This window comes from Python bivittatus, unplaced genomic scaffold, assembly GCF_059951505.1.
Source record: "Python bivittatus isolate LINGU-HERP-01145 unplaced genomic scaffold, Pbiv_v1 ctg000530_np1212, whole genome shotgun sequence".
Taxonomy (NCBI): domain Eukaryota; kingdom Metazoa; phylum Chordata; class Lepidosauria; order Squamata; family Pythonidae; genus Python; species Python bivittatus.
Window position 1 is genome coordinate 6,500,351 of NW_028277085.1, and position 25,903 is coordinate 6,526,253.

Here is a 25,903-nt window from a genome sequence, read left to right on the forward strand (position 1 = left end):
CCCAATCCAGTCCCTCCTACCCACGGATCCCCTTTAACACATTTGCATAGTTATCAAGCCACTAATCTTAGATCCGCTTAAGGCAGTAATAGTGATTAACAGGAAATTGCTCTACTAAAAAAAAAAAAAGGTCCGTACATCTGACCCTTGACTTATTGAGTAGCATTTAACCCTAATTCTGCATTTTGTAAACAGAACTCGTAAGCGTAATACATTTATTGCTTTTTTAAAATAACCAGCTTCTAATTTAGGGAACCTTTTCCTTGATGACATTTTCTAAAAGTAGGATGTGCAGCAGCAATTTTTTTTAGCATATATTGGAGGCTGATCATCCTATTCCATGTGTCTCCCAGCAGCCATGAACCACGGAATCCCCCTCAACCAAAGTCCCACAAGCCACAATATGGTCTTGTGCGCTGCATCAACCCAGTAAATCTAGAAACGGCGGAGCACAAACAATGTTTTGTTTCAGTATGGAATTGGAAGGGGTGTTTTTTTCCTTCTCATGGTCAATAATAAACGCTTGTGCATTCTTCTGTGAAAGAAAGAAGGATAAACACCACAAAAGCCAAACCACAAAATGTTGGGCTGCCGGCTGGCAGATCTTCTTTTGCATCAGCAATGCCTGGGTTTATGTGTTGATTTACCTGTATTAATCACGTTTATATGGCTGCTCAACTCTCCAATGAAACGCTGGCAGGGAACAAAAGAAAAAAACATCCAACCCATTAAAACCTATTTACAGATGGCACTAAATGGGCATGCGATTGGGCTCAGTCGATAGTCGGCAAACCATGCTTGAATAAATTATCACTTAATGTGACGTGGGAATCTCGTCCGTTTTTTCCACATCTTCCTTCTCAGGGAACCTTTTGGACCACTGACATTTCCTCTTCCCTTTGGGGCCCTCGCCTTTTCCTCTCTGCAAATTTGTGATGTTCCCTCTCCATCCCAACGTAGGCGATGTCTTCCCGCTGCTCCTGATTGGCCTGGTTCATTTGTGTGGACGATGGGCCACCTCCCTGGCTGTCCTCCTGCCAGACCAGTTCTCGATGCTCCTCAGCTTCGGTTTCCTCAGGGACTCGGACCAAGCTCCTGGCCGGCCGAAGGGGATTCTTCTGGTGTTGCTGCTCAAAGGGAGGGGGGGCTGAACCACCAGAAGGTCACACCTTTTCCAGTTGACAAATGTTATTAAAAGGCAGAAGCTTTCAAGAGCTATATCTCATTTCATCGGATGAGGACCAAACTCAGAATGGGACTATGAATGAAACATTAGGAATAAATATTAAGTTGATTTTTGTTTTAAATGTGTGGTGTGTGTATTATTACTGGGTGTGTATTATTGTTGCTCTTATTATTCTTCAGTGTATTTGTGTAAATGCGCACCCACGCTTCACTGTGTCTTGTGAACATCTGAGGAAGTGCTCCTGGTTAAGCAGACTTTCCAGCCTATGCAAAGGAACTAAATCCTCCCCCCCCCACCCCGACCTGTTCCTTGCGATAAACACCATTTTTCCTGCTAGTTTAGGTCTGGGTGAGCCCGGCAGTATTGTTCAGTGGGGTGAATTGAAGGCACTTCAAGGTCTGTTATGCCCTAGAAGACATAAGCGAATAGTTCCCTTGCTTTGGGACAAATCTGTCAATGAGCCCAGATTTGTTCTTTCCGCAGGGAGCATTTTTGCTGGATTACCATCTCCAGAATTCCCAGCCCCAGCCAGTTGTCATCCACACCTGAAGGGGCACCAAGTTGGAGAAAGAGGAGATCAGGCATTTGCTTCCTCCACAAAGGAACCTCTGCACACCCAGGAAATGAAATTTAGCACCCAGACTCCCCCCCCCCCGCCCCATGATTCACCATAAGCTAGACCAAAAAAAAAAAAAATTAAAAAAAATTACACAACTCCCCCCATCCTTGCTTGGCTCCTAAGGCTAACCTCGGAGGTGGGGCGGATAAACTCGGAAGGTGTTGCGACGGGGTCCTACGAAGGTTGCAAGGGTGCTCCTTGTGCTGTACGTCGGAGTGCGAAGAGCCAGCCCAAAGCAAAGGGAGAAGGGAAGCGGCGGCGGCGCCCTCAACCTCGACCCGCTTGGCTTGGAGAATCGCTGCCTCCTGCCTGTCACTCGCTTCACACGACGCTCCTTACACGGGGTGGAGAAGGGAGACATTCCAAGGGCGGAAAGGTGTCTGAGATTTGTTCCTTCCTTCAGACGGGTCGAGATCCAGATCAATTCCTCGACGCCTTTCTGCATGAAAAGAGGCACCCGAACGGGGAGGGAAGAAGAGAGATTTTTCTTGTAACTTTCTCGGCTCAGAAGAGCGAGGGGAAAACCGTTCGGGAGCTTTTACGCCGCGACACCCCGCTCTGTCCTTCGCTTTGCTTTCGCCTGGCTGGGTTTCCGAGATAAAACATTTCTGATCGACGAAAAATGCGGACTAAAGAATCGAGCGGATATATTTGGACCGGTTTTAAAAAAAATGTAAATAAGGAAATCATAAGTCTCCCTTACACGCGCAAACACACACAACAAAGAACTTGGCTCCGGGCGAACGCGTGTACCGGGACCGCCCGATCGCCTCCAAATTCTTTGCCCCGGAACCCAAACAAGGGCGGCCGCCGCCGCCGCCTTTGAAGCAAAGATACAAACTAACGGCCTCCCCTTTGCAAGACAGCCGGGGCTCTTCCCTGACCCCCATCCCGGTGCAGGCGAGGTCTGGCTTTGCAAAGGCGCCGCTTTTCCTCGGATCCGGTTTATCCCCGCAATCTGCGAGGGCGACCGTGCTCCTGAGCATGTGTGGAGAGCCTTTTCCCTTCCCACTAGGAAGCCACGCTCGGAATTAGCCAGAAAGGAAGCTGCTCGCGAGTGGGGCAACAGGCAGCAGCCCCCATCGCCCCCGGCGGCGCCCTCCTTGCGGGGTGTAAAGCGAGCGGATGATCCGAGGTGCATCAGTATTACAGAGCGAGAGGTGTCGGGGGACGACGCACCCCACATTGGCCGACCTTTTAGGGCCGGAGAACCCCTCGGGGTTTCCCTGCAACCGATGAACCCCGCGATCTCTGCGGAAGCCGTGCCGGGTCGGCTTTCGCGCGAAGAAGCGATCCGACGGGGAGGCTCCCTCCCCGTCGCAGTTTTCAACGTTACAGTCCGGCCAGAGCTGTTGACGGATCGCCCAAACGGATTTGGAATATCCCCTTTCGGGAAACGCTTCCCGAGCCCCTTCCTCACGCCGCTGAAGCTCCAGGGGAGGGACAAACTTTGGTCCTTTTCGGGCACCCGGAATTCCTTCTTCAGGGCCCCGTCGTTCCCTTGCCCAGCGGCCCCTGGCCCCCGATTCTCCAGCTCCCTCGATAAACGGGGGTTCGTTACATGGTTGAGTTCAGACATCACGCTAAGCTACAGTTAAACCACAACTGGCAGAGTTCGCCCAATACCTTAAGCCCAAACCCGTAATTTACAAACTACAATTGGCTGAGTCTCACCAAAAGCTACGGCGGAAACAAAGCAACGCAGGGTTGTGTGAACCCAGCCCTCAAATCAACCGCCTTGCTAGAAGATGCGTGATGCTGTTCGCTCCAAGGGTGGTATCGAGATGGCAAAGGAAACGGAATAAAATCGACGAAGGCTGCAATCCTACAAAAACAGAGATTCTGAGAACAGCTTTCATCAAGTTGACCGTGGCTTAGCTGAAAAAGCCAAAAGCTGGTTAGCGCTTGGATGGGAGACCACGAGGGAAACCCACGAGGGAGTCGAAAAAATATTCGGAAAGAAGACCACGGCGGAGTACTTCATCGCTGCCAAGAAAACGATGAGGACTGTTCATGAAGGCAACGGGAGTCGAGACAGACGAGAGGAAGACCCCGATGGGGGACAGGAGGTGCAAACACGGGACCCGGCTCTGCGGAGGCCGCCGAGAGGACGTGACTAAACCGCTCCCCGATAGCGGAAACGGGGCGAGTAGAGAACATCAAAGAAATAAAGCGCACTTCTGGGGAGGGAGGGATTTCGGCTAACAAGCGGATGAATAACGAAATATATTTCATATTCTCTCCCAGTCGCAAGCTTGTTTTTCTAGCGCTGGTCCTGCCGCTGTCCCGTAAATTAATTTTTCCGCAAGCTCGCTCGTTTCTTTTTAATTCAGCTATAATGTGTAAGCCAACCCCCCTCAAATAACTATAGGAATGCAATGATGGAGCGGGGGCGCGCAGTATCTTCCATCTCTCCAGGGCCGCATTCCCACGATGCGTTTCCCCGCTGATTCAGTTTACCCAATTCTCTGGGTTTGCGCGACACAATGACTTATAAACCAACCCGGGGGCTGAATCTGCACACGGCGAACACGGCTAAAATGTGGTCGGTGGCTCAGCGTGTCGGGAGAACGCAGCCGTCGAGTTCAGAAGACCCGCTCTTTCCGCCTCGTTCTGCCGGGGAGCGCGGCCAGGAGCCAGAGGAAAGGGAGGGAAAGTTACCCTCCAAGCCCCCCCCCCCGCCCAAACCAGGCCTTTTCTGTAGCCAGAGGGGTCTCTTGGAGAGCGCGGGCGGCGCTTTGCTACCCTGCTACACGACAAAAAGGGGGCCGCCCCCCTTCCCCGCCCTGGGGCCCCTTTCGTCGGGAGGGCGCGGCAGCGGGCCCAGCCCGGTGGGTTCCCCCGGAATCCCCGTGTTAGCGAGAGAAAAGCGCGCGAGCCCTTTAAGGAAGCTCCCGCAGGCGAGTTCATCAAAGTTTAAAAAGTTTCAGGGAGGGAGAGCGCGAACGAGCGAGCAAGACGCGACGCCCGTCCGTCGAGGCCGCCGAAAGTTTGCAGCGGAGGCGGGGATTGGCCGGCGAGTTCCCCTGGAGACCGTGATGCAGGGCGAGGGGCCGGCCCGCCGGCTCGGCCCCACCCCGGCCCGGGCGCTCCCCCTGGGCGCGTGCACTCGAGCAGCCGAGCCGGAGAGCGCGGCTGGCGGGCCCGGCAGCAGCTGCAGCTCGTTGGCCCCCGTGGCCGCTCATTGGCCGGCAGCGGCGGCCAGCTGGATGTGAGCCCGGGGCGCGTCCAATAAGCCGCTCTTCCCCCTCCCCACCTGCACCGCACTCGCGCACCTCGGGGCCCCGCAGCCCCCCGCCCCCGCCCCCGCCCCACCACCTGCCTCACCTCGCCCCGCGGCGGCGGCGGCGGCAGCACCGGCACCGTCCAGCAGCCGCAGCCGCAGCAGCCGCAGCAGCCGCCCCGCGGCCCCTCTGCTCTCCGCCCCGGAGCCGAGGACGCGAGCGAGCAGGGAAGGCGCCCGCAGGAGCCCGCAGCCCGCCAGGCGAGGCAGCCTCCCCGGAGCGGCGCGCGCGAGCCTCACCCGCCCCGCGCCGCGCCCGGCCGCCCTCCGCGCCCACCATGAGCAGCCTGGCCAAGGAGAACGAGCACAGCCCCAGCAGCCTCGAGGAGGAGGTAAGGCTTGCCGGGCGCCCCCTCGGGGAAGCGGGGCCGAGCCAGGCCGGCGGCGAGCGCCCGGCGCCCCAGCTTGCGCGGAGCTCTCCTGGGAGCCCGGGGCCGTGCTGCCGCCCAGGGCGCCGGGCAACTGGCGCCGCCGCCCGCGGGTCCTCCGGGTCGCCCGCGAGGAAAGGGGAGGTTGGTCTGGCTGGCCGAGGCTGTGGGGCTCGCCTCGGGGCTGCCCTCCTGCCCGGGCGGCGACGGCGCGTCCCCGGCCCCGCCTTTGCAGGCCCGCGCGCCGGTGGCCGGCTCGCTTCCTCCCCGTGCCCCGGGGGCTTGGCGAGGCGAGGCGAGGCGAGGCGAGGGGCCAATATGGAGGCCGCCGCCTCGTCCGGCGGAGCTCTGCCCTCCGGATGCTTCTCTCGTTCCGCCTCTGGCTGCTGCCGCGATCGAAGGGAGCGCGGCCGCCCGAAGCGGAGGGTCTTTCTCCAGACGTGGCCCGCGGCGTCCTCCCCTGTTCTGCTGCCTTCGGGCACCGCCTTCGGGGCCAAATTTTGCACGGATATGTCGGTGGTTTAGAGTTTAATCTCTGGGGCTTGTTGGACGTGCTGCAGCGTTGTTGGGGAAGAGGGCGAGGGCGCTTCGTTGCTTTCCACTTTTCGAAAGCTGGAGGTGTCTTGATTCTTCTGGTGCCCTCGGGTCCGAATGCAGCCCTGCAAACGCCAGAACCTGGTCAGACGTCCGAGGCAGCTGAACTCGAGAGGTTGAGTAGCTGCGGCGGCTGCCAGACCGGCGTCAGAGCAATGGGGGGCCGCTGATTTCTCCTCCATCCAGGATCTCTCATAGATCAGATAAATACTTTTAATCGTATCAGGCACCCTTTATAAAGAGGGCTGTAGCCATTTGGTTTCTCTCCACAGATCTCATGAAGTTGCCAGACCTACTCAACGTATAGTGTTGGTTATTCTTATTATTAGTTAGTGCCTGAATAAAACAAGGTCCTGTTCCTAGGACTGAACAGACCTCTGTTTCGGCAAGCACAGCCTTGGGTTCCTTGTTTCTCCTCCCGGCCCTCTGAAAAACAGGCGTGTGGCATTGCTGGTGCAGAATGGCGACCCCCGGGCTCAGATCCTGATCCAACTCCTTAACGAATGGAGAATTCCTAATAGGCCTACGGCCGAAATGGAATTAAACTTCTGGGAATGCTTTGTTTGGACCTCCCGTTCTTTATGGTATATGAGAAATACCCTTAAAATACGATTCTCCAATGCTCCCTTACGGGGGAACGCTTGGTTCAGTAATACCAGACCTGAGACTTACTCTTATTGCAATGATAACTGAAAGGCTGTATTGCGCTGCTGTTTATGAGTAAAGATGTTCCAGGGTTAATATTCTGGGAGAGGCTACCGTGCACTGTTCATTCAGGCTGTTTCTGATGCCTTCCGTGTCCTGGTTTTATGTGTTTGTGCTAGGAGGAAGAAACAGCTCTTCTGCCTGTAGTTCAACAGGCCACTGTCAAGCTGTTTGCAAGGTGTTCCTTTAAACCTACAGTAAATATCCTGCAATCATTCCGTGAATCTTCAATTTGAATGCACAGAAATTCTGAATAACTTTCGCTGCAGGGCATACTGATTAAAAAAAGACTTGAAGTTCTTTTTTTTCTTTTTTTTTATTGTGATAGACTATCTGAACATTGGATTGTGGTCAATGTGAGTGTGAATGCTGCATCTAATTTAGACAGTCTGGCTGCGCATAAAGACAGGAACGGGATAAGTAAAGGTTTGCCAGCGTATTTCTTTGTTGCTTGCAGTCGGAGAAAAGAACGCGTGCCCTTAATCTCACCCAGCACAGACTATCTGAAAGTAAATTCAGCTCATTTAGGTGTGCTTTAATTTCTATGAGATCCCGAGTACACGATTTTGCTTTGCAAATGGAAAATTCACTGGAGCAACATCAGCATTCTGGTAAACAATCCTAAAATTAAGGGAGCGCACTTCTGAGACTTGCATGCTTCTCTGAAGAGATAGCAAAGCCGAAGCAAACTTTATTTGGGAGAAGAAAAAAATCACCACCTTAAATAAATTCCACTACATGAGGCACATTTCGCAAATTAGTTACACACTAAAATGTTTAACAACAATATGTTTCCACTTTGAGCTATACTGATAAAAGCAGAGTGTGATTTTCATTTGGCTCCAGAATAATCTTTCTGTGGGCAGTTCTAATCCTGTTAATAATTCTGCTTCTAGGGTTGATGTGAGTAGTTGAGAGGTTTCCATTAAAAAATACCCAGACAGGACATTTGAGAAAACAAATGAAAAGGGAATATAAGAAGTGAGGTCACATTTGCTTTTAGTGATGGCAACAGCTCTTCAGAATTTCAAACTGGAATTTTTTAGCCCAACCTGGAGATTACAAGGATCGAATTTGCAAGATTAAAACCACCATAACAGTATATCATCCATGGCACTTTGGTTAAAACAACCCCCAAAACAAAAAGCTGTTATCAGCAGAGCTCACCTAACCTCCTAGCCCAAATGCCTGGGGGAACAGCCAGGTCTTCAGACCTTTACAAAAGGCTAACAGGGTGGGGGCCATCTGGATCTCTGGGGAAATTCTAGCTAGCTTCTAGGAGTTCAAGTTGGCCTACACAATACTACTTCCTGTCTCCATAGCAACCCAGAGAGTTGAGGGTGGACCTGAATGTGGGTGTCCTTGGTCCTCATCCAACACCCTAACCACAACATCACACGTGCTTTCTCCAAATCATGGTAGTAGATGAGAAAGAATGTAGTTGAGTTGCTGTGTGTATTCTGAGTTCCAGGAGACCTTCTGGTGAAAAAGAAGGACTGATTGCTAATCTTGGTACTAATTCAAGCATCAGATAAGATCAGACACAAGGAGATGGTGGCCCTCCCTCCCAGTGCTGTTGGACCACAACCCACAGCAGTCTTCATCATTGCCTATGTTGGCTGAGGCCTTTGAGTTTGTCTTTAGTAACACTGATAATTCTAGGAAGGATGAGTTCAAAATTCTGTAAGATTGCCTTCCCTAAGTGGTCCCCTCCAGATGTAATTTGAGTTGTCATAGTAACATATCATACTGGATGAAGGTTATGGGAATGGGAGTCCAACCTATCTAGAATGGGTATACTAAAGAATGGTTAAATGGGTCCTTTCAATGTAGTGATTTACAATATGCGAACCCAGTTGCTACGTATTTAATCATGGCTTATTGGAGTTGCAGCATCCGATTAAAATACCATGTTAGCATGTTGATGTTAACAGTGGTTGGTAATTCTCGGATAGGTTTTGAAACAACATTATAAGCCATAATTTGTTTAGCCACTGTTTGACTGAATTCACACAATACAGTAAGCCATAAATTGAGTGACAAACCGCAATAGCAGGTTTTTAAAAAGACACTAAGCCCAAAATAAACACAAGCAATGGTTTAGCACAGTGTGTGACTCCCTAGTGCCTCATGGCTTTATGGCTTAACAAAATGTGCGAATCCAGCCAATGTATAAAGTTTCTTGACAAAATAGGCCCGCTCTGTTCTCTATATGGCTGAAGCAAATGTGTTTACGTCTCCCGGAGACAAAGAGCAGAGCTCTTAGTTACGAGGGGGAATAAAGGCACGCTCCCTAGTCTTCCAGGGTCCGAGTGCTTGGTCTAGTGTGACCAAATCAAGTAACTTTGGGGCTTCTCTGGTTTGGTACAGCCCCTCCCCTCTCCCAATATATAACCACCACTGTTTCCAAGGGGTGCAGAGTATCAAACTTGCCCATAAAAAGTTTATTGTCCAAAGAGCACATTCTTGGTGTCCTGTAGTTGCCCCCGTGTGATATTTATATCCTTCCAAGGAACTTGGCTGATTAAATGTTTTTTTCCATTATCCCAGGAAGTACAGGAATTGACAACAGAACAATCTGGGGAGGGAGGAAGGAGGTAACCTCATTGTAGAAAAGTATCTTCTCAAAGGAGTATTGAGACCCTGTATTTATTTATTTAGCTGTAAAATGATATTTAGGGCATAAACTTATGTATGGCTTGGAACAGGTGAAGTGTAGGCCAGACTACGTTCTTAAGATGTTAGTTTATGTAAGGAATAGGTTTATCTGGACATCCCAATTCTGTCTTGGGGATAACAATTGAAGACTGCCTGTGAACCCCACAGGACCTCTGTTGCAGCTTTCAGACCTACCAGAGTAGGTTGGATCAAAAAGTTTGACCCCTTTTTCATGTTTGGATGTGTTTTAAGGAGCCAAATGGATACTTTAAGGCACATTCTCACCCTTTAAAAACCTTGACACCTAAAATTGGGCACCATATCCACTTCAGTCCTAGATATGATGTTTTCAGCCTGATATGGCCCTTGAGTTATCAAGTTGCACCCCCTGTTCAGCGCTTAAAACTTTACCAGCTGCAAAAGCGCATTGTTCTCCTCGGCTTGGATGACTGCCTTGTCTTTTGCTGGAGCATAAATATTATAGCTGAGTTCACAGATCATGATAATATGATATTTGTTGAGTTTTGGCTTGGTATGTTGTATGAACCCAACCAACTGGGGTTTGTTCAATGAACCAGGATCAAGCGAATTGTGCAATGTGTGAACTTTGTCTCTGAGTGTGTGTAAACTTGGCTTATTTCACCAAAGGCAAATTTTCCCCATAGGAAGGCTGGTTTGCAATGGTTTAAGATCAGTAGAAAAATATCCCCCGTTGCTCATCTTATAGCTTCAGTGCTGCTAACTGATGTCCTTTTTGTCGCTTGCTTTTGCACAAACAAAATGCATTAGACCAACGTTTCTCAACCTCAGCAAATTTAAGATGTGTCAATGTCAACTGCAAGTTGGCTGGGGAATTCTGGGAGTTGAACTCCATCTTAACATTGCTGAGGTTGAGAAACATTGCATTGGACCAAACTCATGAATTGGATCCAACATTGGGTAACCACATCTGTCATTCATTCAACATTCAGTTCAAAAATTCAACATGGGGGAACCTGAGACTTTCTAGGTCTAATTGGATTATGTGGGATATGAGTCCCAGACAGTGTAGTCATGTTAACAGGGGCTGTAGTCCCAACGTCTGGAAAACCACAGATTTGCCAGCTTTTAGGCCAGCAGTAGAGCAGAGAGTAAATAAGATACGTACTCAACACCTGCAGTCTTAGTGCACATCAGCAGCAGTTAATATATTCCTTTCCTTTACAGCTGTTGAACAAGTTTGGCAAGCTGTTGGTAGGTGCAGAATTCTTTTGGATGACATGAGTGGCAATGGCAGGGGCTGTTGATTATCTTGCATCTGGAGCTCCAGCAGATCAGCTCTGTAAGCACTTTATGATGGGTTAACTCAAGAAAAAGTTTCAGTTTCAGACACCCCCTCCATGCAATCATGAAAACAATTCTTGTGACCCCAGCAGTTCGGATCAGTTGTTGGTCTGAAGGATTTGCTCTCTGAAGGAAGGCCTTGCTTTGCTGAAGGAGTAATTCTCATGACTGGATTCACACTTTTGAGGGTTGGCAGAAAGTATCTGGAACCTCATAAAGAAATCAATAACTTTTTTTCCTCTCATCTTTTTGGAGGTATAAAAGGCTTACACTACCTTTTGAAGGGATGAGGACAATTCTTTGAACCAAAATTTATTTTTAAAAATATTTTTTAAAAGCAAGGAACCTTGATATTGTAATTTTAAAAAACCAAGTATGCATCTTAATTTAGGTGATATGTTTGGTCAGGCTGCTAGAACCTAGAGTTCAGAAAGGAAATGTTTAATTAAGAAAATATTTTCTTTTCAGAGATTCATACATTTGGCTGATTCCAAGCCTGTGGTCATACTAAACCATGATTCATTGACTCAGCATCAAATGGCTGCTGCTAAGGCATCATGTCATGCTAGTTAGTTAGATAACTAACTGAATCATGCCACGCTATAAACCAACGGGTTGCAGTTTCCCTCAGCTTGATGGCCACACCAGGCGTTGAGGGCCACACTCTGAAGCAGGGGTAGGATTCATTTGAGGAGCCTCTTCAGGGATTTTAAGGGATCAAGTAGATACGTTGAACACCTGCAAGGCAGGGCATCCAATTTGCCCCTGAGCTATCTCCCATGTGCAGAAAGCAGGTCTGAATGCTTGTCCCTGGCTATTCAGAGATCTCTGGGTCTGCAAAGAGAATGTTGGCCCTCAGACCACACTTCTTGCATCCTCATAAACCTAAATGAAAACCCAACAAGCTGTATTATTGCTTAGCACATGTATAGGCCCTAATTTGCTAATGTATGAGATTCCTTGAGGTAAAAGGAGGCCTTTCACAGACAGCATTGGAAGAGTCGAGATGTAGCTTTGATTTAAATGTGGCTGTTTCTATCCTCCTTGAAAAGAGCAGAGGCCTTTGTGATTGCCAAGCCCTCTTGTTCAAAACCTTGAGTTGTTGCCCTACAGTCTTATTTTGGTAGTAACTGCATCCGTTACGGCTCTCTTGCCATGAAAAATGAGGATGGCAACCGTGCTTTGCAAGACAGGGTCCACTCCTATTGTTGCCTTGTCTTAGTGACAGCAACAGATGGACAAAACTTGAGGGTAAAACATTAACCAGATTAACTGTTGCTCCCTCGGGTTGGTGAAGGAAGTAAAACAGAGGTGCCCTTGGACCTACCTGGAACTGTCAACCTGGAAGGTCAAACTTTGCAACAAGTGAAACATCCCTCCAAGTGTTTAGATTTGATTTTATAATAGGATCTTCTTGGTTAAGAATGGTTGAGAAGACTGGAGGGAAAAGTAGGAGGAATAAAACCATCTTAGGTAGAAAAACTCAGCAGATAGCAGTATTTGGTTAACTTTGTTTAAACTTAGAAGCTAGGCCTGGCTAGTACTAGGATGGGAGTCAGGAACCCAGACTGGACTGTTCTGATGCTTGAACTTCGGCTCCCAGAATTGTGCAGCCAACATGGCCATTTCTGAGAATTCATAGAGTTGAAGCCCACATACTTGAATGGTGCCTGGGTTGGAGAGGATTGTTTTAGTGATCTGGTTTAATGGGTGGTCCTCAGTCTGGTGTTCTCAGCTCCAGACGTGTTCAGACTGTGTCTTTCAAATACCCAACCGACATGGCCACCAGATCACAGAAGTTAGGATTTTGCTAGGCTATAGTGTTATAGACCTATCTACTCTTACTGCTGATATAAATTAAAGGGAACTAGAAACATAAGTTATTGTCCAGCTTCTAATGTAAATTTGCTTTTTATGCATTAAGGTCCATAGACTGACAATGTTCTTCCCAAAATTAGGGGGCTTGGGGGCTTTCTCTGTAGCATTTAGCTTGGTGAAGGTGAATGCTCTGGGTGGCAGGGCAGCAATAAAAGTGACATTTGCTAGGCTGAGATGTAGTTCTGAACAGAGGTGTAAGTCTAATCTATGCTAAAAATGTCATCTGACAATTTGAATGGCATCCAGATATCCCAAACAACTGAGTATCTTGCCCAGCTAGAGTGCAATTTGGAGCGAAGCACAAGCAAGCAGATGTTTAATCTTCTCCTTCTGTTCCCTCTCAGCTTGTCTACAGAGGATGACCATGTATGGAGAAGGCAGGAGCTAAAAAGAGCACCGTGCTCTCCCCACTGCCTTCAATTGGCAAATTCTCTAATGCAATTCCAGCATTCTTGAAGTGGAACTGCATCCTAGTGCTGGTGGGCAGGGCACCTTCTGAATGCAGCTGCTAGAAAGGAGGAGACGCCATTCTGTTCTTTGACTCTTTTCCAACCAAATCAATTGTTATGATTAGTGTCTTTAATACTGTGATTGGCAACAAGGTGCCCATGGATATCCGTGTTTCCCCAGATACCTTCCTTAGTGCTTGCAAATTTTACAACCTTACCTGACCCCAAAAAGATCTCTATCAGATGAAGAAATTAATGAATTTACTCAAGTTATGATCCTTTTGCGGAAGAAGAGGTATTAGGGACTTATACTGGCCGTTTCTACGTACCCTCTCTGGGGACAAGATTTTATAATTAGAAGAGCACACCTGAAATTGTGGAAAAAGAAGGGTCTATGTAGACTAAGGAACTTTTTTATAAACACATAGTAGCATTCCAAAAGAGGGGAACAATTGGACTGTAAGCTAATGTGGCCTTTTTGGTCTCCGTAAACTAATTTTTGAGAGCCAGTTTAGCGTAGTAGTTAAAGGCATTAGGCTAGAAAACTGCAGACAGTTCTAGTCTCACCTTAGGCACAAAGCCAGTGGGTGACCTTGGGCCAGTCCCTCTCTCTCAGCCCTAGGAAGGAGGAGGCATGGGCAAACCTCTTCTAAAAATGTCAGGTGAACTGCAGGGACCAGTCCAGGAAGTTCCCAGGAGTCAACCCTGACTTGAAGGCAAAAAACAAAAATTTTAACTTCATTTTTACAAAAAGGGTAATGGAACTTGTCAGCTCCCTGTGGTCCAGTTTTTAGAAGTTAATTTTGCACAACCCAAAGATATTATATCAAAATGTTACTCATATTTGTCTGAAATCAATATAGGTATCTCTGCATTAAGTTGGAAACAGTTTGGGGAGCCAGATTTAGACAAGCTATTGGGTGATGCAATTTGGTGACCCTTGTGAGGGTCTGGGAAATTCTTCTCCACTTCAGTGTAGGAATTATAGCTTAAGATCTTATAGGCATTTAACCACTATAAAAATCTCCCCTGTAATGCATAACTTCCCTACAAGATGTTGGAGAGGTAATAAAAAGGACTTTTTTTCAACATTGGAGGGAATGTCATAAAGCCTCAAAATTTTGAGGGAGGTCTTTAACAAATTGATACCAATAGTCAAACAAAAGAGTGAATTCTCCCCAACTCTGCAGGGTTATTGCATATATTATGTTGAAAGAATACATAGTTATGAAGCAAAAAACTTATTGGTTATCTGCTCTTAGCAGCAAAGTCAATCACAGCCCACCAGTGGAAATATCTGGATAATTTTTTGCTTGAAAAATGCTTCGGTGAGATTTGTTTGTCCTGCTTGACAAGGTCTCTGATAAAATTCACATGCTTAAAAAACAGTGGGAAATTGTTGAATTAGCACTGGCAGGCTTTTATCAGTTTTAAGAATGACAACATGAATGTATGTTGGGATATATGGGAATTTTCAGTTGCGCTGATACAGGATTGTTTAACATAGAAGTGACTGTGAAATGTATTATATAAAGAAATAAAAATAAAAATAAACAAAGAAACACAGTGGAAGCCTGTAGCTTGCTCCATCCCATGATTTCAAAGTATTACAATAATACTGTAGGTATGCTGTATTAAGGGGAGCTCTCCTTTAGATTGAACTCAATGCCTGGTGACTTCATGGACACAAACATGGAGTTTTCTTGGCAGCAAGATGGGCCCTGCTGCCTTCTAGGGTGTTTTTCCATCTTCCCACTCTAACCTATAGACTAGGAGGTTTCCCATCTGAATAGTAACCAGGCCTAAACCCGATTGGCTTTCTGAGATCAGCCATGGATGGCTAGGTCCACCATTGTCTAGGACAGTATTTCTCAACCTCAGCAACTTGAAGAGGTGTGGACTTCAACTCTCAGCCTGCTGGCGCTGGAATTCTGGGAATACGCATCTTAAAGTTGCTACGGTTGAGAAGCACTGGTCTAAGCTGTGATCTGGGATTAAGGTGAGAGTTTTGGAGGGTGGTGTCCAGCTTCATCTGTTTCCAGTTTCACCTGGCTTCCCCTGTCTTTTTTCTATCGTTGTTTTAATGTCAGGGAGTAGTTAGCTTATCAAACTAACACGCCAGCTGTATTACATTCTCTATTTTAGGTCCTGTTTGTTTTGCTTTAAATATTTGACCTTTTGTGATTTTTTAAAATTTGATACGCAATTTTAATGGTATCAGCTGCCTTGAATGTCCTTTGCAGAAAAGTCAGATGTATAGATCTATGAAATCTTCTTTGGTTTGAGGACAGTAAGATTGTGGGGCATTTCTGAGTAAAAAAAAAATGCAGTCCCTGTTGCTACTTTTGCCAGCCATTTTTGCCATTTATTCCACCCAAGAATAAATTTATTTATTTATTTATTTACTTACTTACTTACTCCATCTGAAACCACCTGGATTCTAGGCAGCTTACCAAATCTGCGTAGTATACAAGATCAGAATGAAATTAATTAAAAAAGCAGAAGTAAAAGACTAAAATGATAGTGTTATGGAAAAGGGCACAGATGTATACGGTTAATGCCCAAAGACCCTCCAGAATGGGGCATGTTTTCATCTGCTTTCAGAAGGTCATGGGGGTGGGCACTTCAGGGAACAAGCTGTTCCAGAGGAGGGGAGCTATTTCAAGACGAATCCCTGCTGTGGGGTTGCCTCCTGACATAACTCCTAGTCGTCCAGGTCAGGCAGGCAGAAATTATTGGGAATTGGTGGTCCCTAAGATACCCAGCCCTGAGCCATATATGGCTGCATAGGTAGCAGCCTGCATTTTGAATTGTGCTCATAAATCTCCTGGTAGCCAGTAGAGTTCATGCAGTGTGGCGTGGCAGTCCTGCGACTGAGCACTAGGCATGGGTGCTGTTACTTTCTGGTCAAGCTGAAGGCTCCAGGTGGTCTTCAAGGGCAGCACCAAGGCGAACAAATAGATGATTATGAACCATCAAGTCAACGTCAACTTTGCTTTATGGTTGATACTGTGACATGAATCCAGAGTTATTTTTCCAAGGGGTTGAGGTACATATGCTGTCTCACCCATCGGGTGCCAGATACTGATGTCCTGTTCCTTGTAGGAGAAGGAAATATTAACAGGCTGAAACATTTGAAGCCGTTGGTCCTGTCCTAGTAATTCCAGGGGTGGTGAGCAGTGGTGTTGCTATTTTCACCTCTACTCTCAGCTGGAGTCCTTCCATGCCTGGGGTTCTAAGCTGGAAAATACACCCGTTTTGTGAAGCATTCTTCACCTCGCTGGAGGTGCCTCTGTTCGGAGTGGCTCCCTGAACTCAGCTTCCCCTTCTTTGATGAAATGTGTTAACATGTAGTTTGTGCTTGACTGCTCAGAAAGGTTGGGATGTTGCAAGCCAGAAAGCAGAGTTTGCTCATTTTCCCCTCTGTGTTAGCAGCTGCATCTTGGAAGGGGAAACCGACATGGATACCCACTTAAAATCTGCTCTGTACCTGGGTCTGGTCCTCACCCTGAAAGCAGGAGAGGACATACTCCAGCACCGAAGCACAGAATTGCATAAGCCCTATGAGTATTATTAATAACTGTTATCAGTGACTGGGAATTTAACTGCTCAGAGAAAGCAAGTTCCAAGTCCTGAAACCTACCAGGATAAACCTAATGTTCTTCTGAACTGAAACCTGCAAAGAACAGAGGAGGGTTTCTCAATGACAATTCACCTTCCTTGTTGAATTTTGAGCATCTTCCCTGTTTCTGTTTTTCAGCCTCCAGAGAAGACGGTTTTGTCCCCCTTCATCAAATGTAACACCTCTCATGTCATATTTAATGGACTGTGTTTAAACTTTGCTTAAATTACACTGGAAAACCATGGATAGCCTTTTGCTGCATGTGAACTTTCTCCTCTTTCTTTGCAAACAGCCTGTGAATTTATGTTGCAGCTGTAACACAAGGGTGTTGTTCAGTGGGAGGGAGAATGTCGCAATTGAGCCAGACCATTGACCAGTCCCGAAACAAGATCATGAGTACTGTATGTGAAATAGGTGCTCTGCCGTTCAGCTCTGGCCTTTTACACTGATTCCCGTGCTTTTTTGAGAGGAGAAGACACAGCAGCTGCTAGCTCTTTGTAACGATGCTAAAGTAGTAATGGCTTGGTTTGTTAGCAGCTATCTGCATCTCTAATATAATCAGAAAGTTATGGGGTTGAAAGGGACTACAAGGGACATCTAGGCAAACGCTCTGCAGTGTACAGGAACACCTGTCAAATTATCTTTGAGAGTTGGCTGTCCAGCTCTTCCTAAAAACCTCCAGAAATGAAGTATCCACAATTTCTGTAGGTAGACTGATCCATGATTGTATAGATCTTAATGTTAGGAAGGGTTTTTTAAATATTTCAGTGAAATCTAGGTTTTGGGTGGGGGTTTAGATTTTTTATCCCACCTTTATTATTTTTATTAATAACTCAAGTCAGTGAACATACCTCATACTCCTTCCTCCTCCTATTTCCCCACAACAATAACCCTGTGAGGTGGGTTGGGCTGAGAGAGAGGGACTGAACCAAAGTCACCCAGCCGGCTTTCATGCCTAAAGTGGGACTAGAACTCCCCGTCTCCTGGATTCTAGCCTGGAGCCTTCACCACTAGACTAAACTGGCTACTTATTTACTTGCTGTGATTTGTACCTATTCTGAGCAAAATGAAAAGGCTTTAAGCCTTAGAGATGCTTAAGGAACCCTATCTATCTATCTATCTATCTATCTATCTATCTATCTATCTATCTATCTATCTATCTATCTATCTATCTATCTCACATATTTACGTGCAGTATTGATAGCCTACCCCAATCCCAGCAGAATATGTGTGAGATACAACAAAGTCAAGATGAATGTATAAAGCTCAAGAGAGAGAATTCCAATAATATCAGTCACAGTCAATAAACATCATGGCCACCCTTTAAATTAAACTAATCTAAGGGCCCAACACCTGCTGGATGCAAAGTGGCAGCAGAACTGAAGCCATCCGTGTCTTGGGAGAAAGTATTCTATTAAAAAGGGGTTGCCGGTGAGAGAGTCTGCTGCCTGGCCTGCACCCTATATACCACAACAGGACTTCTTGGTGACCTTTAAAACTCCTGAAATTTGCTTCTTGGTTGGCTCATGGCTCTACCATGAGGGTCAGGTTTGACTCATGCACTAAACCTGGTGCAACCCACAAGCAGGGAAATTATGCATCTTTGGTTTAAGACTTAGCATTTTGGGTGAGTTTTATCAGTAAATCATGATTAATTCTGTTATGGCTATGTGCAATGTGTGTTGTTGTTGTTGTTTAGTCGTTAAGTTGTGTCCGACTCTTCGTGACCCCATGAACCATATCGCGCTAGGCCTTCCTGTCCTTCACTGCCTCCCTGAGTTTGCTCAGTTTCATGCTCATTGCTTCAGTGATGCTATCTAACCATCTCATCCTCTGCCGTCCTCTTCTCTTTTGCCTTCCATCTTTCCCAGCATCAGGGTCTTTCCCAAAGCGTCCTCTCTTTGCATTAGGTGACCAAAGTATCTGAGCTTGAGCTTCATTATCGATCCTTCCAATGAGCAATCAGGGTTGATTTCCTTTAAGATTGACTGGTTTGACCTCCTAGCAGTCCAGGGAACTCTTAAGAGTCTTCTCCAGCACCACAGTTCAAAGGCATCAATTCTTCGGCGCTCCGCCTTCTTTATGGTCCAGCTCTCACAGCCACACATTACTACTGGAGTGCAATGTGTGGACCAGGTTATATAGTTGATGGGGTCTTGCAAGCTTCTTCCCCTAAAATTTTGCTTGAGAGTCAATAGACTGGACAAAATGAATCAATAACATCTCTTAATACTGCTTTACAGAAGTTATAAAACATGAAGAGTATAGGGCTGACATTTGAGGATGTACGTTGGCAGTCTTCACTGTTAACGATTCATTTTTAGCTTTTGAAATGTTTTGTACTTCCAAAGTCATGACGTAGGAAGCTCAACATTAAGAACCAGGATGGAGAAAATAGTTTTCTGGTACAGATGAATGTAACATCTGAAGGAATAATTAAGTATACTGGGGGGAAAAAACATTAAAAGGGTGTGATAGAGTATTTCAGATCCCAAAGAGCAATATAATCCAGCCTTACTGGTCTTTTTCAAAATACATGCTTTTTAATATCTTTCTCAGAAATAATTCTTCATCCATGTTCTCCAGCAGAGAAGAAGTTATCTAATCAACACATTCCAAATCCTTCAACGTTCCTCATATTACAAGAGAACTTCTTTTGATTTTTTGGCCAAGTAGATGAACCCTATATAAAGATGGGGCTTAATGAAGCTGTTGATCTCTAGGGCGAACCATTTTGAAACGTGGTGTTAGCAGCCAACCTTTGTTTTTTTTTTTAAGACCCAAGTGTTTTCCTTCCCACAATTTTGTTTTGCAAGCTCTGTGTATGTTTTGATACTGTGCAGGGCCTTATAAGTCTGGATATTTAAAGTTGACGGGTGCAGTTCAACATTCCTTCTGGCTCGCGTCAAGTGCTTCCAGCTGCATTGTGTCTCATGTCCTGAGATCAGCCTGACAAAAGCTTGGGAGAACATCAACAGCAGTCTCTTAGCTGCATTCAGGACAGGCATACTTGAGGACACTCATGTTCTACCCCAGTCAAGGCCCAAATGGAGGGCTGTTTTTGCCTCCTTCCAGGTTCTGAGGATGGTATGGCTCTTGTTAAGCAGCTGTGATCCTAAACTATCCATAACTGAAACATCCTGATTCTCTCAGCTACACCTGCACAAAGCCTCAAACTACAGAGTAATAAACCATTTTTTAATCTGAGTGTTATGTGAATTGGGTTAAGGCAAGCCACATTTTAGTTAACTGTTCACAGTTCAGACACACACTGTGGCTAGTGTGTCAGGTGAACATAGCCATCATGTTTCAGTCAAAGTTCCCACCCTATCAAGAGCTTGTCAATAAAGCGAGATTTCTGCTATTTTTATTTGCCTCTACCATATTCTGCTCCAACAATCTTTTTGACCCCACATTTGTGCATGTGTGTGCATATGTGTATGTTTCATTTGGTCCAGAAGACAGCTCTCCCAAGTCTACAGGAGAAGTTAGCTGAACTGGCAAGTTGTTTGGACGTTTAAAAGATGTGCCTAATTTCTCAATGCAGCAAAACTGATTAATTGATTGCATTCCTAAAAGCAAAGATTTCATCAGATTGTCCGGCAGGCCAAAAGATTGTCATCTCCTCTGAGTAAAGCCATGTGAACAATGCATGGTCCGAGTTCTGCTACTTATATTTCAAGGGCTAGGTAGAAACTAAGCTAATTCTAGGACCAACAGCCATCTCAGGCTGTGGAAGAGAGAATATTTCTATGAGAGTTATGCTCAGATTTGTCATAAATTGGAATTAGGATACCAGATAATGCTACCTGTACTGAGTAACAGTCATTTTTAATTGTGCAGCAATTAAATCAACATGAAGTATGACCAAAACCTAAACTGGTACTTGTGGTGCAGTTACAGGACTCTCGGAAGCATTCCAAAAAGTGACAACATTTGCAAAACCTTGCAAAAAATCTAAACAAAACAAGCAGTTTTCAAACAACTTTAACATATAATCTTAATAAAGAAACAGTTGCTGGGATAGAAAATTAGTCTGTTTGTTAAGCATCTGATTTTGTAGCATGTTTAGGACAAATTTTGTGCTAGTCACGCAGTTCCATTGTTTTTCAAAAATAATCTGTTCCTTCTGAGGAAATAAATATAACTAAATTATGAATTATGAACTGCAAAAAAGAATAAAATTAGCTCTGTATGGTTAAAAAAAGAAGTGCTTGTGTTTAAACTCAAGATACTGTTGGTTGAGCTTAGCTGGGACTAGCCTAACAGAAGCAAAATAGCCAAAGTTGTCATGAAGAGTACCTATGGCCAAACATCCTTATTGCAAAGAACCTGATGAGAGGGCTTCCCATCTGATGATGGAACACTGATGATGGATGTGGCAGCAAGAAATGTCTCTTTGTGCTGAATTGTTCATTCTTAAACTGGGAATGTGGCACCAGAAAACAACTTTCTACAGAAGCAAAGGCATTGCCTAGGTTCTGCAGCAAATGCTGAGTCTGTGCTATGCTTTCTTAGCTAAAATTTCCGAAGACCTCTGTCCATAATTGGCTTAACAGTATAACATAAGAGTGATGGTGAGAGTTCTGAAGCAGTTGGAGGATTAAGAAATGCGGAACCTTTAGTACTACGTGATTTGAATGAGGGTTGAGGAATCTCAGTGACGAGGATCATAGAAATGCTGCAAATTGAAACATACAGATAATTAAGGCCAGTTATCAGCCAGGCTGTAGCTCTGCAGTAGCTCCTCTACTTTGTATGTACTGTATATAGATCAGTCTGTGAGATCTCCATAGAGCCCCCAAAAAATCCTGCTTGAAATTCTGAAAGACAGAGGCTAAATCATATTTACAATAATGGACAACACGGTGATTCCAGAGAATGCAGCTGCCAGCGTTCTAGGTTTATAAATAACTTCAGTCTTTGAGGAGGCCAAAACTTGGGAAGTAATTTCAGAAACATAAAAACTACTAAAGATCTAAACTCTGAAACTGGATCTTGGTTTTTGAAAGCCAGCTGGATTCTGCCTTGGAGATATGATTCCTGTTTCTATAGGACATATTTGTGTTCTGGGTTGAGGACTCTTTATCCAAAATCATCTTCTGTCATTCTGGAAATGGCCTCCCACAATCAGCAGTCAGAGGGCCTCTGCTGTGCTGCGAACCTAAAATGATAACTCAGTGGTAACAAGGTATTGATTACTTCCATGAGTGAGACCTGAGACCCCAATAGCAGATTATGTTAAATAAGGGAGGTTGGTTTTTAAAATCCTTATCTAGGTACAGGAGAAAATCTTCCTTTTATCAAGACTGCAGTTTGATTCTTTCTCCAGTTGTGATCTTGATTAAATAGCCACTCATGTTGCAAGTAAAAAAGTTTCTGTTGGTACCAGTAGAAGCTTTTATATCTCTTAAAGCTACCTGTGAGAGTAGGGAGACCATTTTTGTTAGTGGGGGTAGGCTGAGATAAAATGAACTTCTCTGCATGCTGTGGTCTTGATGAAAATGAGTCATCTTGGTGTGTAATTCTTTAAAAAATACTTATTACGTATCTAACATTGTGTAGTTTGACCCTGAGTCAGATGGTATCCAATTTCATGTGACTCAGACAAGAACATATGTATCCAAATGAATGGAGAATACCTTTCCCCGAATTCTAGTCCTGTTCCTGGATTCATCAGATCATCAGGTGACCACGCCTGAAGGACCTCAAAGTCTCAGAAATGCCATATTGCACCTGTGATGTCCAATGATCTCTAACTCTGCTTGATGGTGCTGCCTCTCTCCTAGGTACGGACACTTTTTGTCAGCGGTCTTCCTGTGGACATCAAGCCCCGAGAGCTTTACCTCCTTTTCCGGCCATTCAAGGTGAGCAGGAATGAAAAAGCAAATGCTTGGGGTCTAATTGGGAATGTCCTCTTGTTCAGTGGTAGAGCATCTTCTCAGCATGCTGAAGGTCCCAAGTTGAATCCTACATATCACTAGGAAGGCTGGAAAAGAATCCCATCAGGAAATCTGTTAGATTAAGATTGTCCCAGGTTTCTACAAAACTCGGATTTCCTGCCTTGAGTCTTATCCATGCCATTGGACACAGCCCTGTTGCCTCTGCTTACTAAAGCCCCACATATGCATAAACCTTATGTAGGGAAAGGGAAAGGCCCCCAACCTACCCCTGGTTCCATAACCTGCTAGAATCCAGGGATAAGGAACCTGTAGCCTTCCTGAATTTGCAAAACTACAACTCCCATCAATCCCAGAGAGCATAACAGTGGTAACATTGGGAGTTTTAGTTAGTAATGTCTGGAGTTGCTTGCTTTCCATCTCTGGCATAACTGATGCAGAACAAAATCCACCCACTGGTCTGATTCAGTATAAAGCAGCAATTACCTGTGGTTCTTCATTCATTAGTGTATCGATTAAGCAATGTTTTGTCCTTTTATAGGAAGGCACTTTGTCTGAAAATTGTATTACAGTAGGAGAGAATATCTGTAGCTCATGGTTGAACTGTGGAATCCTTGGTGCTCTCTGAGCTTGGTTGTTGGCTTGCAGACGTTTCATTACTCAACTAAGTTACATCATTAGTGGTGATGTTACCATCATCAGCACTAATGATGTTACCTAGTTGGGTAATGAAATGTCTGGAAGCCAACAGCCAAGCTCAAGGAGCACCAAGGATCCCACAGTTGTATTACAACTAGCAAAACACAATAGTTGACAGTGTAGAGTAAGGGGGGGGGGGGGAATATTGTCAGAATAGTAACTGCATCTTGGTTTAATTTGTTCCACGAGACAAGAATCTTGTGCTGCTCAGGGGCACAGAACCACCTTGCTATTCTTTATTTTCCTTTTTAAGGCAACTGATAGCTAATTTACTGACTCCTCTCTCTCTCTCTCTCTCTCTCTCTCTAGGGATATGAAGGATCGCTGATCAAATTAACATCAAAACAGGTAACGCCTCTCCTTACCTCCTGTTCTGGCAGTTATTCAGTGCAGCTTAAATCGAGGGCCAGTTGACCTAATAAGGGAAGGAGTAGGGGAATCTTCTGCTGGATTATAACAGATGCTTCTGTTAAGCAATCTAGAACACCTGTCCAAAGGCTGTCCAACTAGGGTATTGTTTCCCAGCCTTGGCAACCTCCAGATATGTGGACTTCAACTTCCAGAATTCTCATCAATGGCTGTGCTGGCTGTGGAATTCTGGGAGTTGAAGTCTACACATCTGGAAATTGCCATGTTTGGGAAACAGCATCCTAGATCATCCCCTCTGCAATGAGAGAGCCATCCTTAGAGATGTGTTTGGGTCCTAGAAGAAAGGTTGTTCTACTTGCTAACAAAATACTCCATCTACCAGAGCTTCTGTTTTGGCACCAGATTTGGTGAAGGCCCTTTAGCATTGTTCTAGAACAGGCTTGGCCAACTCAGTGCCCCCCAGATGTGTTCTTCCATTCCAATAATACTCATCTGTTCTGGAGGACCCTGGGCTGGGAAAGGCTGGCCCTGCCAATGATACTGCTTAATCCTTAGCCAGATAGGCCCAAAGCTTGAACGTCTGTTTCTCCTGGTTGGGGAAAAGTAACAATGCATGGAGTGGTTGCTATAAGGAATAGCATGTGGCTGGAATGGAAACAAGGTGGAGATGAAGAAGTATGAAGAAGGGGCTCCAGATTTTTCAGGAGGCTGCCTATTTGACAGCTTCTCCAGAGATGAATGAATAAGTACTCTGTAGATGTACTCTTAGTGGGGCACATAGGGGATCTTTTCCCCCTACCCTTTGAGTTCTGTGTCTGCAATCTGGTCAGGAATATGTACGCGCATGTAGCTTAAAGTATTTGTCTTTCCAGCCGGTAGGCTTTGTTACTTTCGACAGCCGTTCTGGTGCAGAAGCTGCAAAGAATGCCTTGAATGTGAGTATTGACACTCTTGTTGCACTGGTGCTCGCAAAACTTCAGAACTTCGTTCATCACTTGGCTCAGAGTGCTATGGCCCCAGTTCAGTGCAGATGGCAGAGCGACCAGATGCTTTCTGCTCATGTCTTAGTTCCCCTGACAGATAGGAGAGATCTTCCTTTCCTGCTACTTAATGGACTGTGTGTCATAAACCCAGGGCAATAGAACGGATAAGGACCAACTGGGCACAGCCACCCCCAGGGACTAGCAGTGTCAGCTGGGAGCAAATGGGAAGGTTGTCCTAAATCTTTTCATTTACTCCTAAACTAAAAAGATGGCAAAGCAGTGTTCCGGATGATTTCAATAAGTCAGCCTCCATTACAGGAAAATTAAGACGCGCTTAAGATAGCATGGAATTTTTTACAGCAGTGATGATAAATCACCTCTGAGATTGTATATGCAGTCAAACACACGGCAGCTTTTCACTTGAGTATCATAAATTAAACTGAAAGTCGAGGGGAGGTGCATTCTGAACTGCCCCGTAGCTGGAAGGCAAGGTGATTTCTCCAGGAGCATATCTGTGTCCCTAAAATGAAATCAGACAATGCAGGGGGTGGGGTGAGACCCATATTACTGAAATAATTTGGACACAGCAGGCATATCCAAGTGATGTCCCTGAGTGGTTTGGGTCTGAATCTTTGCTTTTTGGGGAGAGGGGGGGCTAGGTGGATTTTAAAGCACAGAATAGAGCCTTAATAGATGTTTAAGCCGAAAAAAGTGGAAAAAATGAATTCTGAGCAATTCTAAGAAATGCACATTTTCATCCATGCTTCAGGTTCCAAGCATGATGCTGGCTTTTTAAAAAATAATTGCTTGTACACTTATTCATTCAATCATTCACCTATATGTTTAGTTTTGGTTTTTTTTTTAAAGAGTTACATGAGGTGGAATTTCTTTCAGGGACTGAAGAGAATGGGTGGACATGCTGTCCAATACAACTTTAGGAAGCAGACGGGTAGCTTAAATCAAGTTTGGGTCTTCAGTAGATGGGGTATCTTTGCACATTTACCTGCATCCCAGACTTCAGCCGATCTGTTTCTGGATGAGTTAATGCAACTTCTTTCTACTCTGGTAACCCTCCTCTTCTGTCCTTCTGCTGCAGGGGATCCGCTTTGACCCAGAGAATCCCCAGACGCTGCGGTTAGAGTTTGCTAAGGCTAACACCAAGATGGCAAAGAGCAAGCTGATGGCCACACCAAACCCCACCAACCTCCACCCTGCCCTAGGCGCACACTTCATTGCACGAGACCCTTGTGAGGAGTTAGGAGGGAAA

At 45.6% G+C, this 25,903-nt stretch overlaps 2 protein-coding genes across 4 annotated transcripts in view; one reads left to right on the forward strand and one right to left on the reverse strand.

Annotated features, from left to right (window-relative positions):
• Positions 1 to 201: 201 nt before the first annotated feature.
• On the reverse strand, positions 202 to 4,826 carry LOC148214787 (uncharacterized). 2 transcript variants are annotated; one of them, XM_088148492.1, is made up of 2 exons: positions 1,935 to 4,826; positions 202 to 1,258 (listed from the first exon to the last, which is right to left on the reverse strand). In XM_088148492.1, exon 1 carries the CDS (start codon positions 3,382 to 3,384, stop codon positions 2,344 to 2,346), a length of 1,041 nt encoding a protein of 346 aa, XP_088004618.1. In that variant the 5' UTR covers positions 3,385 to 4,826; the 3' UTR covers positions 202 to 1,258; positions 1,935 to 2,343. The 2 variants fall into 2 exon arrangements, with proteins under 2 accessions (XP_088004618.1, XP_088004619.1); XM_088148493.1 differs by having other exon boundaries at positions 202 to 1,594.
• A 77-nt stretch (positions 4,827 to 4,903) lies between these two features.
• Positions 4,904 to 25,903, forward strand: part of RBPMS2 (RNA binding protein, mRNA processing factor 2) — a 30,846-nt gene continuing 9,846 nt past the window's right edge. Inside the window, exons 1-5 of one of the 2 annotated variants that reach the window (XR_015797488.1) lie at positions 4,904 to 5,420; positions 22,475 to 22,552; positions 23,594 to 23,632; positions 24,526 to 24,588; positions 25,733 to 25,883. Coding sequence is in view for 1 of the 2 variants with exons in the window: in XM_088148494.1 (XP_088004620.1) it covers positions 5,367 to 5,420; positions 22,475 to 22,552; positions 23,594 to 23,632; positions 24,526 to 24,588; positions 25,733 to 25,883 (385 nt within the window). In the remaining variant the exon portion in view is untranslated. The remainder of the gene's footprint in view (positions 5,421 to 22,474; positions 22,553 to 23,593; positions 23,633 to 24,525; positions 24,589 to 25,732; positions 25,884 to 25,903) is intronic. The other variant, XM_088148494.1, reaches the window with a different exon arrangement.

Bases quoted from the DNA above. Each gene is read 5' to 3' on its own strand.
- LOC148214787 (XM_088148492.1), bottom strand. From the start codon at position 3,384: ATGTCTGAACTCAACCATGTAACGAACCCCCGTTTATCGAGGGAGCTG.